Here is a 19,427-nt window from a genome sequence, read left to right as displayed (position 1 = left end):
AGCCTACGGTTGCTTTAGAGCGACGTATTCCATGAATAGTAAAAGTGTTCGTTTATTATTCTCACCTAACATTCGTGTAACAGATTTTCCTTTTCTAAATTAAAAGAAAAAATAAACAGCAATGAAGAAAAGCTTATATAATGGTAAATATTACACATGTCCAATAAAATAAAGAATAGATTAGAGCATTATAAACTACATATAATCTCTTCTAGTTGAAATGTTTAACTAAGATCTTTAATATATGACTTTTAAATCTGTGCGTGTGAACTGAACTTGCGATTTGGTTCTGTGTCCATAAATTAAGGCAATGTGACCCCCAACAAATGATTCCATTGCCCTTTCTTTAACTCTAGTATGAAATGGCTTTGGGTAATAGACTGATATGTTAGAGAATTTTATTTTTGAGTAATTATTGTGCATTTTCTGTTCTTTTGAAAAGTGTGGTGCTAAATATTATGATGTCCCAATCAGATGACTCATGATACACAACATTTTCATACTCCGGAAATGTTAACACATTACAGTCCTTGCCTTGAAAATATAAAAGAATGAATCACAAACAACACATTTTCATTTTCCTTTGACCCTGTGAGACAATTTAAACAATGTGGTTTGCATGCAGCACCCTGTGGCCCTCAGAGGCCTCCACATTGTCCATTTATGTCTACATTTTAACCCCAGGCTTTACTCCTCTTGGCATTGTTTAGTATTTGCATGAAAATGTGTGTGTGTGTGTGTTTTTTCTTTGCATGACAAGTCATCCGTAATGTTGGAGTTAAATGTCTAACATACCTTGCAATATCACATGTCATTAATTCTTACATGATATTTTTTTCTTTTATTTTCAGTTACTGAAGTGTAAATATGCTTGAAATGTAAAAGTGGCATGAAACTGGAGTGATGCAAGAATATTTAATGTTCCTTTAAGAACTTACCATTTTTTAACTGGGAAAATTTGGGGGGCGTTCCCAGCCTTGTCTTTGGACACCAATCCCTCAATTACAAATTATGATAAAACTATTTCGAACACAAGTGCTGTCAGTAGAGTAATAAATTCTGAAATGATACTCTTTTTTTCCCATGAGAATGTTTTTCTAGTTCTTGAATATGAAGTATAAAATGTGTCCCCTAACTTCAGGATTTATTAGATATTTGATTTATTGGTTTCCTTAAAGCCTTCTTAATAGTACATAAAATTTAGCTCAACTGACTTTGGTGACATTTCCTAATAACTAAAAACGTAATGAGTTACTGAATGACAGCACCAATATTTCAGTGTTTTGCTGCTGCTGCTGCTAAGTCACTTCAGTCGTGTCCGACTCTGCGTGACCCCATAGACGGCAGCCCACCAGGCTCCCCCGATAGTGCTTTAATGTTTTCTAAATGAACATAACTATCAAAATGGATATTTGATATAGGAGTGCATGAATATACAAAGAAAATAAGTTATTTACAACATTTTGTCAAGCATCTAATTCATAAGAGCACATAACTGTTCCAGCCAATGGGCTGAAAAATACCGTTCTCTCCAAGTAGTCACCCTGCTGGCTCTGCATTTATTCCTGCCAGCTGCCATTGCTAAAATCATGTTAGATACCCCTTGTCAAATTACCTTCAGTCTTTGGCACATTAATACCTATGTAGTTACAAATCTTGTTTCTTGGAGAGAGAGAGAGAGAGACACTCAGAGCCAAATTAGTCAAATAAGCTGGCAAACATATTTTTAAATGATATGTGAATATAAAATTACCAAGATGTACATGGCTTCTAGAAATGACTGAGAACGTGTTTCCCAAAGAAGAACCCCAGAAAGCATTTCCATAAGAGCAACAATGGGAATAAATGAAATTTTCTTAAGGAGTCTTTTCAGGCAAGCATCTGATATTCACTTGAAGAAAACAAGTTCTGATACGTGTATTCTGTTATGTCTATCTGTATTGCTTTAAATTCCACCTCATTTAAGATAACAGTGGTTTTCATTTTTAAGGCCAGTTCTTCCATTATTTTTTATCATATCAGAATATAGATAAGTGGCCATTATATCTCCCTTCCTTGAATGAATATCAGGTTACTGCCTCATTAGCAGCAATTGTGATAGGTTTTGGTTGATGGTGTCTTGACTGTCACCAGCGAGCTCCGTGTTATTGGCAACCGACTCAGCCTCTCTGTGCCTCTGGCTCCCTGCCTACGAAGGAGGGCTTGAAGCTGAATTATCTTTAAAATCTCTTTTGATTGAAAATATAATACTATAATTATCATCTATCTGTGTGAGAACTATAATTATCATATATCATAAATCCACACACATCTCTGAGGTTTTAATTAAATTCAAACTGAAGTAACTCAAATTCATGTTATCGAAAAAGATACCTAGACACTGGTGTGTCCGGTGTTTCTAATAGAGTCCTTTCTACCTGATGATGATGATGATGATCAGGATGACATTTGTGTATCACTTTGTGTTTACACTGCCTTATGTGAGTCTCACATCCTAAGAGCTGCTCTCGCGATCCTCACGATACAGATGAAGAAGACGCTGAGGTTCAGAGAGATTCACTTGCCCGTCTAAGGTGTTGAACTAGCAAGTTACAGAGCTGGACAGAGACTCTGGGTCTTCTACTTCCAATATAATACTCGTCTCCGCCATCATCATTTACCTGCAACCAGTCTTTTATTTAATTAGGAGATGGTTTTTCCAAAGTGTCATTATTCGGAATTTACACTCCTGGAAACTAAACTCTGCTTGAAGGGGCCCTCCCACACCCCTTTAGACTATCCACTTGCGTCACAACAGCTCTCTCTGCTTTTACAAACTAGTTGTTTTGTCAGCATGAGTGTGACAACAATTAGACGTCCCCTGTTTTTGCCCCATGCCTTTTCTCCTTCACAGTCATTCAATGACAAGCGTAAAAAGAGCTTCATCTTTTCACGAAAATTCCCATTCTACAAGAACAAGGAGCAGAGTGAGCAGGAAACCAGTGATCCTGAACGTAAGTAGATTCTCGAAGAGAATGTCACCTGCAACACAAGAGAAAAAAAAAAATCCTTCACGGGCAACACGCATGACGTAGGCTGCCCCACGCCACACGCCTAGGCAAACAAACACGGCAGGCAGGCAGGTCAGGGCTTACTACTGTGACCAGTGTCTGCCTGCAGTCTGGATCCCTCCCTGGACGGAGCTCTTTTTCCTACAGAATGCATTGGAAAGGGACCTGAGGAAGCGGGGGACTTGGCTTCCAAACAGCATTTTTTTATCTGTGACCAAGACTGTGTCTGGTTCACCTTTTCTATCATGCAACTCTCCAAGGGCTTGAGACAACTTCTTTTCTGGACAGAAACCTTAGATTCCATTGCCACATGTATTGTTTTGGAGTGCTAGCTAACTGGGAGTGATCAAATTCCCCTCTATCGGTTACTAGCATTTGTTCACTCTTTCCCTCACAGTGAAGCTTATCTTGGGATAACTGAGCTTATTCTTATATTCAATCTAAGCATCAGCCGTGAATCTTGGAATGGATCCTTGGTCTCAGCGGTACGTTGCTGTGGCAATATTGACAGTGGGTTAAAAACGGCTCTTGTTGACTCTTTATCTTTTTCATGACAACCTTCTGCTTAAACCTTTCGAGTTGCAATGCGAATCCTCAAGTCTCAGCCCAGGGAGTTTGGGGTGAGATTTGTTTCCTAAGAAGAGAGCGAGGGATCCAGACTGCTCCAGCAACACGGTCTGTCATGGTAGTATCCGTTTCAACTCCACTGACTTCTTCCTTCCTCTTCCGTGGCTGTTCTCCCTCTCTCATTGCTCTCTCTGGGGACTTCCATGCAGGACATCCCCGGATTAGGTGACGACGGTTATGGAACAAAGACTCTGAGTAAGTTCCCAGGAATGGTCACTGTAACTTTTCTTTTCTTTTTCTTTCCTTTTGAGTTTGGCTTTTGTTCCTTTTCTCGAGGGCCTTTTCACTCCTAGCATGCACAAGATACGAGTTTTATTTGTTACCTAGCTGTGAATGCTCCTACCAAGTAATTTTCAACTGTTTTGTTCTGCATGTCAGCATTTAAAAACAAAGTGTCTCAGGCACTGTAACTTCCGTTGCAGTTCACACCTTCCCTTTCTGGCCGTGCGATGTGACCAACATGGTCCTGATGCCAGCCATGGCATCCTTGCTCTGTCGCCTAGTACCTCCCAGGGAGCAAGAAGCCATGTTGAAAGAAAGGGCGAGTTCAATGCTCTGGAACAGGAAAGCGGAAATGTATTTTATGTTCTCTCTTCTGGCTTTTCATGTAGACATATTTAATGACCTTGCCAAATTCCATAATTGGGTTATACTTTGCTATTAGTAAAGGAGCTACTTTATAGTCAAAAGGAACATGCATTCTCAAAAAGTAAATATTAAGCTATTTGATCTTCCATGAATAATTCCTTGCTATTAACTTTGACTGATTTTTTTTTCTGACTTGCAGTGATCCTGCTTGAAACGTTTGTATGATAAAGTTTTAGATATATATTAATATGTTTTTCTATCGGTGATTTATTACTGCATTGCATAACCAGATCTTCATTTTATAGCTTAGAGTGGAAATTAAAGTATATCAAACTAAAATTTTTCTAGTTATTAATGCCTTTATTCTGTGTCTCATTGCACTTAATAAAAATAACAATTCTGTGTTTTAATATACTATGATTTTTCTGTCTTTGACACTAACCCCATTGTGTAGGCACCAATGAAATAAGAACCATTTGTGTCTTTCGCAGCTGCATCACATGTTCATTTTTGTTTGTTTCGTTTTAATTTAACAGCTATGGGCAATATTTTTAGAAGCTGTTCATTTCATTGCTAAGAAACAAAATAACATTGAGCTGGACTTTGTTTTCAAGAGCTGGTTATATAACCCTGCCTAATGATACCCTTCATCCTTCAAATTGTTCATTTGGATTTTTTTTTTAAGATATGTATATTTAGAAAATAAAATCTGATCAAGAATAACTGCTGATCTCCTTAAAGATGAAAACTTTATCTTTGAGTCTCTATACAGAATATGTCTTGAAATTTTTCTTGAATTGGTGGCTGAAATTCAAGTGTTGATTTCAACATTATCCAGTTAGCATCAAGTACCACCAGGGAGAATTTCTAAATTTTCTGTGGGGTTGGGTAGCATTTTAATATATTGTTAATAAATGAACATCTCTTGCTGTTGGAGAGTCGAAAGTATGTGATGCCTTTTTAAATCCAGAGTGATGCCCTTTTAAATCTGAAGGTTTATTTACTCTCCAAAATTGAATATATTACACTAAGTAAAGTTATCTGCCAGTTAACACTACTGGTGGCCATAATTTAGACTTTAGCTGGAACATATTTTTAATTTCTTTTCACCTGCAAAATAGAAAATTCTGTTAAATAATATCTTAACATTAAGAGAGATTGGTTGTTAAATAAACAGCCATATGGTTCTAAATTTTTCTAGTGTAGCTTCATTCTGAATTATTTTAAAAGTGAAAATCAAAAACAAAAAAAACTATCATCTTCAAATGAAGGATGCTTGAGATAATCATGCTCATGAAGATAAGCCATTGTTGGGTATGTGCTTTGACTTTTCAGTAACAAGACAGATTTGTACTGATTCATCACACTTACTTTCCTAGTGCCCCTTTGCACTTGTAACATGTGTACCTAAATTAATAATGCAGTTCTCATCAAACTCCCACACAAAAAGAAATGATTCCAGTCAATTTAACCCATGCTTTAATTTTCATTAGTTTCACGCTCTAAAATCAGTCCGTCCAGGATGCATTAACTAACTCAACTGTAGAAGTCCTTTCACAATCCACGTGTATCACATCACACAGTATACTTTAAAATATATGACAATTTTATTTGTCAATTATACCTTAATGATGCTAAAAAATGAAAATTAATCCATCCAACTGGCAAGAATCTATAATAGCAAATACATTTCAAAGCACTTTTTTTAACTGTTAGAGAATAACGTTATATATTCTTTTCCTTTTTTCTAAAGATTTTGCAACAGTTGTCCCTTTTTTAAAAGCTGAAGGTATTGCTAATGATCTTCACAGATCAAATAGTCGCGTATTCTTCATTCAGTTAGCCTGATAAACAAAGAAGTTGATAAATTGATGGATTTATCTTCTATAACTTAATAAATAGTACAGATAAATTATTTTGGAAATAAAAGCCCTAAATCTGGCACATAATCAGTACATCCCCCTGCTATGCTAGTTAAATTGTGTTTTGTGGAAAAAAATTTTGAAATATCACTGTATACTTGTACAGTCATTCAACCAGAGTTAAAAACATGCTTTGTGCTGGAACCTGTGCTTGGTATTAGACCATTTATCTTCTACCTGTTCTAATTCCTCCAGAACCTGAACCTATCCAGAGCTATCCAAGCAAAAATCTTAAAAACAAGGAAATATTGAACTGATTCATAAAACACTTTACAGTGACTCATTTCTTCCTCCAAGGTTTCCTACATACTCAATGAAGCAGGAAACTTCTTCAACAATCCCTTTCATCTTGTGAATTAGTTTAGGGAGTATTTAAATAGAAATAAAATGAAAGGGATTCCAGGGAGGGATCAACTGGAAATTTGAAATGCAATATTCCTGCAAAATGCCTAACAGCAAAATAAAGCAACAAAAAGCCTGTAAGAAACCAGTCCTTACCCACCAGAAGCTCCTGAAATTATAATCAGGAACATCCAGTTCAGACACGTTGACCTTTGTAATAAGAATCTGGAAAATCAGAGCTACACGAATGGGTCAAAGTATTTATAAAAAGAGAAGTGCTTAGACGAAAAGTATGCATTTTTTTATAATTAAAAATACTTTCCTATTTGCTAATAAAAATAGGACACAGCAATCAAGCAGTAGCTCCCCGGAAAATAAAGTTTTCATCTTCATCTTATCTGAATTTTCTTAATGCGTCTCCTCTGCAGCCTTACTTGCCTTTCGCTCACATTTCTAGTAGCCTTGCATGGTGTTTCTTTAAGTTCTGGCTGCTCTCCAATGCTTGGTATCTCTTTAATTTGCTGTGCTGTTCTTGCAGAACATGTTTCTTCTAATGCCAGCGATAGCGAAAGTAGCTACCGTAAGTTATTGCTTTGGTTTGTGATTCTTTTCTTTGCAACTGCCCCCTTGCCTGCGGTATTCATTTCAGATTTTTGCTGTTGTTTTTCAATTGCTGCCCTTTATCATCCTCATCCAAAGCAAATGGCTTGAAATGAAATCATCATTTGATGTGGAAAGATACAAAAGACACGAGAGCCGTGGGTGAACTAGTGTCATGTGTACAAGGTTGTGGAATTGCTAATAAATTATTCCAGCCTCAGCTGGCTGTGGCCTGGTGATGCAATTCTCCTACAGAAGGTGGGGGAAAAAATTTTTTTTGGATTTTGACATTCTGTCCTCCAAAATAATTTATACACCCTGCAGAAAGGTTGAAAAGTCATCATGGTTTTATTTTCCTTTTCATTTTGCCTTTTCCTTTCTGTGCCTGGCTCCCCTTTGCAAGAGAAAGCCTGATAAATTACAGTGTTCCTTTTAAATGAGTATGAACCTTGTATATCTCTTCTCTCCTTGATTAATATTTTGAGATAGATACTGTGTTATATCTAACTTTAAATTTTGATGGTTGGGAAGAGATGAAAAAGTTTCATCCTCTAATGTTGAAGGAACTCGCATTTTCTTTAAAAGTGAACAATCTTGGATGAGAAAGCTTAACTGAAAAGGTAGGTAACTATTTAAAAATTATTTCTGATTTTTGTTTGGTCACCTCAAGCCATTTGCTGAGTGATAAAAGAATATTCACCAAATGCCAATCACATCCTTTTTTCTGTTCTGGTGGTTTCTTACCACATACAGGTTTTTGGTGACTAAAATAAGTACATTTATTGCTCTTATCCTTGCAATTTCAATATTTACTTTGTACTCAGTGAAATGGGTTACTCAAAAAGCAACTACTGATATTAGAAAATTGCAGGCCCAATACTTATGACCCTCAGCTACCAAGACAGATATCAGTTGGAGGTTTTTGGTTTTGGTTTGGGGTTTTTTTGTTTTGTTTTGTTTTTGGTCTTTTTGCTTGTATTAATTGAAGATAAGCATAGAAGAACAGAATAACTTTTATTTTTGTTTTTTCCACTACAGCATGGTAATTTATAAAACCATGCCCCTTTTTGAGGTGGAGTGCCAAATAGTGTTCTTGAAGTGTGACAAGTTCAATTTGGATCTTGAGAAAGGCTCTAAATAATCAAATTGGTGGGGAAATAGGTGGGGAAAGGGTACAAGAGAGGAAGGATGACAGATGGAGGGAGTAGGGGCCAGAGGAGGCCCCTCTGGCAGATGAAGCATGCCACAGAAGGAAATGAATAAAAGTTGCAATGAGATACCTTTGATCAACCAAATATTAGAACCCCCTCGTTTGCTTCCCCAATGGAATGATAAATCCTGTTGATGAATTAAAGCTTTCTTGTTTTTAACACGATCTTTAACATCTTCACAGTCTTCCTACTCTTATACTTTTATGATTATCCAAATTGGGAAAATATTTGCCTCTCCCATATCTTCATTTGGTTCTAAAACAAAGAAACCTGGCTGGTTAAGAAGTGACCAAAGGCTGTCTTTCCTGTGCCTGAGTTACCGACAATTCAGTATTAGGAAAATATAACTTATTTGTTGAGTTTCATGGAGAACCTTGGCCCTAATTTCTTGGATGTTCAGTTTTCAGTTTTTACGTGTTGTGCTTCCATCCTGTAGAAACAGAGAAATGGAAAACATCAAATTTTGTTCTTGCAATCCCTTTTATGGAACATATACTTTCCACAAAAGTATACTTTTATGGAACTACCTTTTCCTTCAGAAATCTGTGTTTAGAATATTTCAGAGGCCTTCCTCTTCTTCAGAGATGAGCATGTTCTTTCCAGAATCATTGTTATAAAAATTGCAACAAGGCTTTCAGCTGTTTGACAAGTTTTTGATTGCAGTGCTCCAAGTTGACATCAATAATTCTTCTCACTCTCAAATAGTAGGTGCACATTAAGGTTTATTGAGTGAATAAAGGAAACACTTGCAAACAGCTTAAATTATCTATGAGAAGAGAGAAGAGTTGGAACTGTACTATTACTAGAGAAAATGTAGAGTCTAATAGTCTGTATTAACTTGAATCTCCTCTGAGGGTACAGAAAGCTAGCCATTCAAATTGCTTTCTTTACAAATGAAAAAAGGTAAGAGCCTTGTCATAGCTTAGTGAAAGTGAAGTCGCTCAGTCGTGTCCAACTCTTTGCTACCCTGTGGACTGTAGCCCCCAGGCTCCTCCGTCCATGGGATTCTCCAGGCAGGAATACTGGAGTGGGTTGCCATTTCCTTGTCCAGGAGATCTTCCCGACCCAGGGATCGAACCCAGGTCTCCCACATTGCAGGCAGATGCTTTTAACCTCTGAGCCACCAGAGGAGGAAAAAATGGATATTTCTTTTTCCAGGATAGAAATATGAGGAATTACAGAGGACTATTTCTTAGTTCATTCAGCACCCGCTCTATGTCATGCTCTCTCAGGCACCTTAAGACTCAATGTAAGTCTCAGTGAACTCTGGAACTCAGCACAGGTAAAGAGGAAGAGCAATCAATACGTTAAGAAAGCATAAAGTACGGCCGTTTCTAGCATAAAAGTCTGGCCCGAGAATAGTGGGGCTTCAGAGATAATTTCAGAGGAGGGGACTTTGAGCTGAGCTTTGCAAAGATGAGGCACTTGCTAGCTAAGTAAAGTTGAAGAAGAAACTCACCAGGAAAGGCATTGGCATAACTAAAAACACAAAGGCTTGGAACAGACACAGTTTTTCCAGAAAGTACAGTTTCAAATCAAACCAGGCTGGATTTTTCTATTGAATTCCTGGCTGTTGCTATAATTATGACTTTTATATTTTATGAATAGCAATGTAGACAAATAAAATAACACCTCTTTTCACTCATTTTCATTTTTTTTTTTTTTTAACTCTTAGAACCATGTCTGCTCAGGACAAAATGGCTAAAAAAATAGTCAGTGGTTAGAAAGACTGGCAGGCTTCCCAGGTGGCACTAGTGGTAGGAGACATAAGAGATGGGGGTTCAATCCCTGGGTCAAGAAGATCCCCTGGAGGAGGGCATGGCAACCCACTCCAGTATTCTTGCCTGGAGAACCCCCATGGACAGAGGAGCCTGGTGGGCTACATACAGTCCACAGGGTCACAAGGAGTGAGGCACGACTGAAACAACACCCACACACAGAAAGACGGGCCCAGGCCGGGGTGTTACATTCTGGAGTTACAGACTGTGCCAGCCTTACTCGAAAGCCTCAAATATTTCTGAGACACGTATACACGCACATGAATTTACACCAACCTCAATTTCTAATAACTAGCTCAGACCTTTGATGCACCGTCTCAAGAATTATAACATATTTTTTTCCAAAGTCCAGCTGTACTGAGCACCAGCTACAGTGCAGTTTAACAGTGTACATTGTCTAATTATGCACAATGCTATCTCATAACTACCGTAACTATGGGCTAATTCCAGATTTCTGTCAACAAAGCAATATAACAAAGTGCAGGTTTGTGCTTGTTTTGTATCATACCCTTGAACTGCCCTTATATGTGATGGCAATAAAGATCAATTAGCCATAATGGAGACCTTGCACATCTCTACAAGCTGAAGACCTGCCTTCCTTAAAGCCCAGTAGAGCTCTTATGTTATTATGGGTATGGGAGAGCTGATGATTATCCTCCTAACCCATTGGTGCTCAGAAGTTAAATAGGATTTTCAAACCAAGGATCTTAAAAAATGAGCTGAGTGAAACTGAGATGCTGAAATGAAGAGATCTCAGACTTTCCCTCTGGAATCAGTCGGAATGGTGCCCATATTCTCCTTTTTCCACTCTTCTCAAGTATTGGCCTTATATTTCCTCAAGTTCTTACAAAGCAATTTTATTACATATAGTATCTCATTTGATTTCTGCAACAAAATTATGAAATACACCTTATATTTATACCCCGTTAACTGATGAAGAAGCTGAAGTTCCAAAGAGCTACGTTTCACTAATACCATGTCCCTGCAAGTCCAATCAAGATATTTTAATTCTGAAACTTAGACATTTTCACTATTCCCTATGTTTTGTAATCCAAGCTTCTTCACGTTTTAGCTTTTCACATTTCACATTTCAACCATGCCACCTATCAAATTAATTGGCTGTCCCTGGTGGTTCAGCAGTAAAGAATCCGCCTGCCAATGCAGGAGTTTGATTGGGTTTGATCCCTGGGTTGGGAAGATCCCTGGAGGAGGAAATGGCAACCAGCTCCAATATTCTTGCCTGGGAAATCCCATGGACAGAGGAGCCTGGCAGGCTCCAGTCCATGGGAGTGCAGAGTCAGAAACGACTTAGTGGCTAAACAACAACAATCAATACAAGCAGCAATATTTACATAACATTAACTATGAACTAAGCCTGATTTTAAGGACTCTATATATAGTAACAGATTTAATCTGAAGATCCTTTGAAGACACTGAATCAGTAATTCACTACGTGACCTTGAAGAAATCACTGAACATTTTTGAACCTTAGTTCTCTCCAATGTAAATGACTAGCTTGTATTAGAAAAGAGATACAGGAAACAGATTTTAATCAAGACTGCCCTTTAATTGCTTCCTGAGGAACTATACTGAAAAGTGTTGAGACCAAGTGAGGCTCAGCAGTAATTCAGGCAATGATCACTGTGATGCGTGTCAAGGGTCCGTAAGGGAGAGTGAAGTCATGTTCCAGACTCTCCATCCATAATCCACGTTAACTCCAAACCCTTTCTTAGCACTAACATTCTGTGATTCTAGGAAGCTAGTTTATTCTTTGTAATTATCCAGTGCAGGCCCTAAACACTAAATTTAGACCACTGAATGCCCTGCCACTGGTCTTCACTTCCCTCGTCTCTCTTTTCTAGTTTGGAAAAGAGTTCTAAAGAAAAACACCTTGTTTTTCCTTATCATGAGAGCATATGAGGGCCTTACTCCGAACCCCTCTTACTGTGACTTGCTTCCAGTTTAAAGACAGTGTTTTCTGGAGGTTGTAACAACAGGCTCTGCGCAGTCTCTGCCGGCGCAGGCGGCCACCCCCAGCTCTGTGCCACGCGCCCCTTCCAGCCGAGCAGTTTCCAAAACAAGACCAAGTAATTGTTTGTACCCTTGTGTCAGCTGTTTCTAAGTGCCGACACCTCCTGAGCAAAAAACAGAAAAACTACTAAGGATGACTATTTTTTGGAGATGACACAGCAGCATTTAAAAAAAAAAAGAGTTAGGGTTTGCAAATGGAGCATCTTATGGCCTGTCGGTAACTCTGACCAGGTTCAGCTCCCTTCTCTGCCACCCACCATTTTTGTTCACCTGTGAGTTCTACGTCTACATCCCAGCCCCCACAGAGAATTCTGCACCTCTGACCTTTTTGAGACTGTGCTGTATACTCAGCGAGGAGTCAGAAAAGATGTGGTTTTTAATCTTGACTCTACTACTTACTGAGGAAACAGGCCCTGTCTCCGAGCCTCAGCTTCTTCATCTGTAAAGTGCAGATCATCAGAACACCTACCTGAAAAGAAATGGCTGTGAGAAATACGAAGCAATGGCTGCAAAAGCCTTTTATAGCCTGTAAAGCGCTATGCAGACATGAATTATCTTTCCTTCATTGCTGTGACTTTTTTTTCTCCCCCTTGTAATCTCCTTCCCATTACCCCTTGGGCTTTTCATTCTTGAAAGTGAAAATTGGTTTCAGGCGCTGAGTTCACAGCTATTGTATAATACCAGCTGCCACAGCACCCCTGTGGGCTTCCTTACGTGGTCCCGGTTGTCACACAGTCGTTAGAATTGGGATGGGTGTTGACTTCAGGGACGCTTGTCGTCTCTGCCGTCTGCCAGTCTTACTGCTCAGAACAAGACCTGTGCTTCCTGTAAGTTAGACGTAAACCAGAAAGCAACAGGTAAATGAAGAACTACAGAACTCTGTTCTAGCAAAGTTAATCTAAGCTATGTTGCTTTGTCCTAGTTTTTTAAATCATGCATTATACATACTGACACCAAATATTTTATTTAAGGTTTGCCTTTAGAATGTCCCATCAGAACGATTTGCAAGGCCATGGAAAGAGATTCTCCTGGGAACACGAGGTGTTCTCTTTATTTAGGGGAAACCACACTTCCCCAAAGGAAAGCGTATAGACAGAAACACAAAGTGGAACCTATCTTTGGCTTCATTGCTCATCCTGACTCGTACCACTAAAAGCAGAATGCAAATTCATTGGTCTCTTTCTTTATGTTAAGTACTGAGGACACCTTGGATAACTGGTATGGGGTGCCCAGTCTCGTGCAGAGACATAAGTATCACTTGATATTTATTCTTTTTTTGCATTTAAAAAGTTTGCAACTTTTTCAATTATTTCTGTAACTGACATTTATTGTAATTATCTAAAGCCCTGAAAGAGAAGTTAAATTGAACCATAAATGTGGGAAAGTAGCTCCATAGCATATTCTGTCACCTGATATTTAAAACCTGTTATCCTACGGGCAGGAGTCCCCTCTCACATATTAACCATTCAGGGAGATTTCTCCTGAAAGTTAGTACGACACTACAGTGTTGGTCTGCCATGCTTCTATCTCTAAAGCTATGCTTTCTTTTTCCCCAACCATTTTTACACTTATCCTCTGAATTCCTATGTCCTCTGCATATGTCAGCCTTTAGATAACTAGAGCTTAGCAGTCATTCTCCTTTATTACTTTTGACCCAGCTTCTGTAAATTTCAGTTGATTCATTTTTTTAAAGGGGATCATTTTTTTTCCTGAATTAAAAAAAATATATATGAATCTGATTCCTCACATACCAAATCCCTGCCCCCATGTGAGAAGCTCCCCTGAACACTTTTTGGAGCAGTCATGGGTAGGTGCCACTTAGAAGAAGCACCGGGGCCCCTTCTCCGTGACTTAGGAGGTAGCCCAGCCATGCCATTCTGAGAGTGGACCCTGCTTGAGGGTGAGGCGAGACGTGAGGTGGGCCTGGGGCCATTTCCCACCCCAGGGAAGACATCCGTATTCACTGCTTTAGCCATAGATCACTTAATTTCCCCAGATCAGCCTTGTCATTATCAAACCTGCCTGTAATACTAACTCCTTTCATGAAATCAATTCATCCTCCAGAGGCTGTGGCTTCTGAAGCAGCAGCACATGGTTCTGACCTGACTCTGAAAGTTTCAGGGGCTATGAGGAGATAGAGCAGTGAGACCCAGTGCCCTTTGGTTTCAGAAAAAACTACCTCGGGGCTTCCCAGGTGGCGCTAGTGGTAACACACCTGCCAATGCAAGAGACTCAGGTCCAGTCCCTGGGTCGGGAAGATCCCCTGGAGGAGGGCGTGGCAACCCACTCCAGTAATTCTTGCCTGGAGAATCCCCATGGACAGAGGAACCCGGCGGGTATAGTCCATGGGGTCGCACAGAGTCGGATACGACTGAAGCGACTTAGCACACACACGACACTTCTCCTCTGTAGGACAGCATACAAAAAGCCCTTTTCAAAACTTAAACTATTTCCCCACCAAAGACAGTCAGTCCTAGGCCTAATGCGAATGAAAGTGTGGAGCCTTCTAAGTTGGCAGCTGAATAAGACGAATCTCATGCCTAGTTCAACTGGGCAAAATTGATGATTAGGAAAAAAAAAATTGCCAAAAGCCAATTTACTTTCCATGCTTGTATGTTGACTTGAGGCTCACTGAATGAGAAGGCTTATAGCAAATGACACTGGAAGGGTGGAAAATTATACTCCATGGTCTGCCTTACTTTTCAAAGTTTCAAGGCTAGATTTAGCAGTGATTAGAAGAAGTGATCGGAGAAGGCAGTGGCACCCCACTCCAGTACTCTTGCCTGGAAAATCCCATGGACAGAGGAGCCTGGTAGGCTGCAGTCCATGGGGTCGAGAAGAGTCAGACACGACTGAGCAACTTCACTTTCACTTTTCACTTTCATGCATTGGCAAAGGAAATGGCAACCCACTCCAGTGTTCTTGCCTGGAGAATCCCAGGGACGGGGGAGCCTGGTGGGCTGCCATCTATGGGGTCGCACAGAGTCGGACACGACTGAAGCGACTTAGCAGCAGCAACAGCAGCAGAACAAGTGATATAGGGCCCTCCTCAGTTTTTTATCTTCTTAACTGACCCAGCATTTTCTTGATGAATTAACATTCAAGTCTTCAGAGCCTTGGAGTATATAGACTGGTGAAGCTTTTGTCTCACAAATGAAACGAGCAGACACTTGCTTTTGAACAGTGTGTTTCTTTGGGAAATAAAATGGAAGGTGAAAGATCCAGAAATTCTGGTAATGTAGCAGCGAACTATTGGATGGAACCTCTCCTTGAACTCAAGGGGTTCCTTTTAGGTAGGAATGCTGGGCGTGCAGCCACAGTGCTGCATTTCTCAGTGTCGGACGTAAGGCGGTCTCTTACATCACTGCCCTGCTGAACTGCAGAAGGCCAGCCTCCTGTCGTTCCTCCGACCAGCGACCACCTGACTCTGTCACGGTGCCAAACAGTTCTATGAGGGTGAAGGGAGGTGGGGAATGGTTGAAGGAGGGAGAGAGCAAGGGAAATTAGCCCTGAACTGGGTCTGTTTCCTGGGTTGCAGAGCAGGGCTTGTAGCTGTGGCTTGTGACTGGTTGTTAGTCCACTGTAATTTTTCCTTTTTTCTCTTCTCAGGAGGACAAGAAGATTGCATTCTCTCTTATGAGCCTGTCACAAGGCAGGAAAGTAAGTTTCTTAGCATGCTCTGGTTCCTGATTTCCAGGCTGTAACAGGTGACCCCATTTCAGGAGGGAAATAAACTGCTTAACATGCAGCAGTTCCCAGGTCAGACCCTGCTCTTTCTTTGGCCCTGCGGCCAAGCAGACACCTTCCCTGCAGCGAGTGGGCAGTGACAGCTCCCAGGAGGATGGAGCTGCCCTCTGGAAGAATGATCCCTAATAGGAAGGAGCACATCCAAATTATAAAGAGCACCACTTACAGGATCGATGGGTAAAATCCTCCTGCAGGTTGATGTTCACTTAGTATTGAGGGCTTTCTAGCGGGGCTTCTAAGAGAGAAGCCACCTTCCGGGCTGATCCAGAAGCCTGGGAGGAATTTATACCGAGGCTGATGGCTCTTGACAAAGATCACAGAGAAAATTCAGGCATCAGAGGAGGAATTGTACCAAATGAACTTTTGAGTTCCTTGTAGCCCCGTGATTACAAAGGAATTGGGAAAATCCAAGCAGAGAATGGGGAGTATTTTGAACTAAGGAAAAGAAAGTATAAAAACCTAAGATGGAAAAAAAAAAAAAACCTAAGATGTCATTACTACTAATGATGACTTTTGAAGTCGTTGCCTAAACAATGGTCAAACAGCTACTTTGGAATCTTTTTTTTCTCCCACTCAATTGACTAAACTCGGTAGTGTTTTGATTGTTGTGTAGGCATACGTGAAGAGTAAGCAAAACGTCTCCAAATGTTTTTTTTCACTGACATTGCAGTTGCTTTTCCCTGTTAGTAAATTCTGGAAAGTAGACTCAGCCAACATACTCGGTGTTAAAACATCAGTTTCCTATGCAGGGCTCTCCGGGCAATTTATCCACCGAAGTAATAGCCTCAGTAGTTGTTAGTGTTCGGCAAGTTTGCCCTAAGATCCCCAAGTCGGACTCCTCATCTGCATCTTCCTTTCCCTCTTTGCAGTAAACTATACCCGACCAGTGATTATTCTGGGCCCCATGAAGGATCGGATCAATGATGACTTGATATCTGAATTCCCTGACAAATTTGGCTCCTGTGTGCCTCGTAAGTATCATTCATCTTTCCTCTAGAAATAAAGCATGGCTCTTTTTGAGATGGTAAAACGTAACTCCATTTTTCCAGTAGTCTCCAGTGATTCAAATACCGTCAGTCACCTAATATCTGAGCATCTCATTTCATTCTGCCAAATACATTCCATCTATACTGCCATGCGTTATTCTCTATTTAGTGAGTAAATGATGTGGTACCCGAGAGGGCAGGATGAATGCTTTCTTTGTAACTACCATGGTATTTAATATAGCATAGGATTATTGATAGGCCTTCATATTTTCTTGTAGATTGGTCGAAATGTTACTGAAGCCTCTTTTCCCACAGAATGATGCTACAAGGCAAGTTTGTTTGTCCAACACACAGCAAGCCAAATGCTGAGACGCAAGGTTTACAGCAGAGAAAGGGCTTGTTTATTCATGAGACTGCCACTCAAAGAGGTTAGAGAAGAAATCTCAGACTCACCTCCCCGAAGCCAGGGGCTGGGGATATTTGTGGGATGGAGGAGCAGCATAGTCTGAGGTGTGGGGAGCGTGGGGAAGGGTGATTGAAAATGCAAAGGTAAGGTATTCTCATTCTGGGCAGGTGCAGGTAAGCTTCAGGCTTCATCATGGGAAGCAGATTCAGAAAATGTCAGCATTAGCATGTTCTGAGGGTGGAGTTTGGGGCCCTCTGATGTTCAAAGGTCACCAGGTAGACATTGACACTTGTCCAGTTGGAGGGTTGGTTGTCTTAACCACTCTTAACCACCTCAAGCTCAAACTGGACACAGCTGACTCTGAGTGCCTAAAACACAACTCAGGCAACACATTGTTGAGGCTATGTGATGCTTGAAAGATATGCATTTTTTTTTTTTTTTTTTTTTTGTAGTAGCAACAAAGTGATCAGTGAGGGCAGGTTACAGGTTTAATGGGTCTAACTAATGATCACCCTTAGTTACAGTAAGAGAGATCAGAGACAATGCTATCTGTTAAACTCATCTCAGGATGACTTAGGGCCGTGTGTCAATCAATACAAAACAGCCTTTCCTTTCCCTTTGAAGGATGAAGACAAGAAAGAATATAAAGTTTTTACCCTCCTCTCGGAAGGAAACGGCAACCCAATCCGGTGTTCTTGCCTGGAGAATCCCAGGGACGGGGGAGCCTGGTGGGCTGCCGTCTATGGGGTCGCACAGAGTCGGACACGACTGAAGTGACTTAGCAGCAGCAGCAGCGGCGGCGGCCACTGCTTTCTTGTCCTTATGGACAGCCGTCAGGCCCCCCGGTCCCTCTGACACATCAGGACAGCCCTCCCTGCAGAGTCTGTCTGCTCTCCTTGCTGCTGCTCCCCACTCATCACTTCTGTCCCTGCTCCCACTGTGCCACATGAAAATGCTAGAGGCTTTCTGTGTGTGTAAACCCACCAGGAAATTTTAATTTATTAGACCACTGAGCTCTTAAATCTGATCTCAGCAGATATTTCTTTCTCACTCAACATTTTTTAAGCTCTTGGCTCTGAAGTGTCTCTTACATTTCAGGACTGCAAATGTCTGCTGGAGTACAGGAGGATAGCGGGATCGCACGTGTGCAGTGCATGGGCAGGAGGGAACCGGGACGAGTGTGCTGGAGTACAGGAGGATAGCGGGATCGCACGTGTGCAGTGCATGGGCAGGAGGGAACCGGGACCAGTGTGCTGTCTGGTGAAACGGTCCTGGCAAGGGTTCTGGGTAGCCGTCTTGCCACAGAACCTAACCTGAAAGAGACTCCAGACAGAAATGATCAAGTCAAACCCTAGTCCATTTGTTGCAGCCCCCAGCTTGTTCCTCTACTTATGAAAGGAAAAAAAAAAAAGAAATTCCTGTAGCACCGTTTCACTACCCCTCCACCTTGCATCGTCTTCTTTCTCTTTTTTAAGTAATGGCACTGTTTTATGAAAATCAATACATGTTCACTGTACAAAACTTGGAAAATGCTTAAGAGTTAAACAAGAAAAATAAAAATATACAGAAAATCTCAGAAGATACCCAGAGATAACATCCCTGCTAATATTTTCATAGATTTCTACCTATTCTTTCTTTTCATGCATTTTCTCCTATGATTTGGGTACATGTCAAGTATATACGTTTTTGCTTAATATTGTTTAAATTTTATATAACTACTTTAAATATTTATTATGTCATAATTAGTCCTTTCTTATTTAGAGTTTTTTTGGTTTCTCTACGTCTCAATATTATGAGTTATAACGCAAAATACAATTATAATTTATATGTTATAATTATTTATAATTTATCAATTAATACAGTGAACATCTTTAAGGATAAAACTTTATCTGAAATTTTGATAATTTTTAAAGATGGATTTCTAATACTATTTGGGTTAAAGATAGAAACTATAGTTTTAATGCTAATGATAAATGATATGTAAGCCAGTATATCCAGAACAATATCATTTCACTTGTAATCAATATAAAAATTATTGAACTTTTATAATTCTTGGTGGTAAGAGTTGGAAATCCAGTGTGTACTCTGCACGTGTGGCCCAGCCCCGTTTTAATTGCTCTCGAATGCGGCTACAGGTGG

At 40.2% G+C, this 19,427-nt stretch overlaps 1 protein-coding gene across 16 annotated transcripts in view; it reads left to right on the top strand.

Annotated features, from left to right (window-relative positions):
• The window catches only part of DLG2 (discs large MAGUK scaffold protein 2), a 2,318,993-nt gene that overhangs the window by 2,281,157 nt on the left and 18,409 nt on the right, over positions 1-19,427 (top strand). For 10 of the 16 annotated variants that reach the window (XM_027532391.1, XM_027532387.1, XM_027532386.1 and 7 more), the window contains 4 exons: positions 2,894-2,993; positions 7,068-7,109; positions 15,759-15,809; positions 16,766-16,867. In XM_027532391.1, the coding sequence (XP_027388192.1) occupies positions 2,894-2,993; positions 7,068-7,109; positions 15,759-15,809; positions 16,766-16,867 (295 nt within the window). Of the gene's footprint in view, positions 1-2,893; positions 2,994-3,826; positions 3,873-7,067; positions 7,110-15,758; positions 15,810-16,765; positions 16,868-19,427 lie in introns of all 16 variants that reach the window. The other 6 variants (XM_027532393.1, XM_027532390.1, XM_027532402.1 and 3 more) reach the window with 3 other exon arrangements.

The sequence above is a fragment of the Bos indicus x Bos taurus genome, chromosome 29 (genome assembly GCF_003369695.1).
Source record: "Bos indicus x Bos taurus breed Angus x Brahman F1 hybrid chromosome 29, Bos_hybrid_MaternalHap_v2.0, whole genome shotgun sequence".
Classification (NCBI taxonomy): Eukaryota; Metazoa; Chordata; class Mammalia; order Artiodactyla; family Bovidae; genus Bos; species Bos indicus x Bos taurus.
This window is presented reverse-complemented; position numbering and strand designations above follow the sequence as displayed.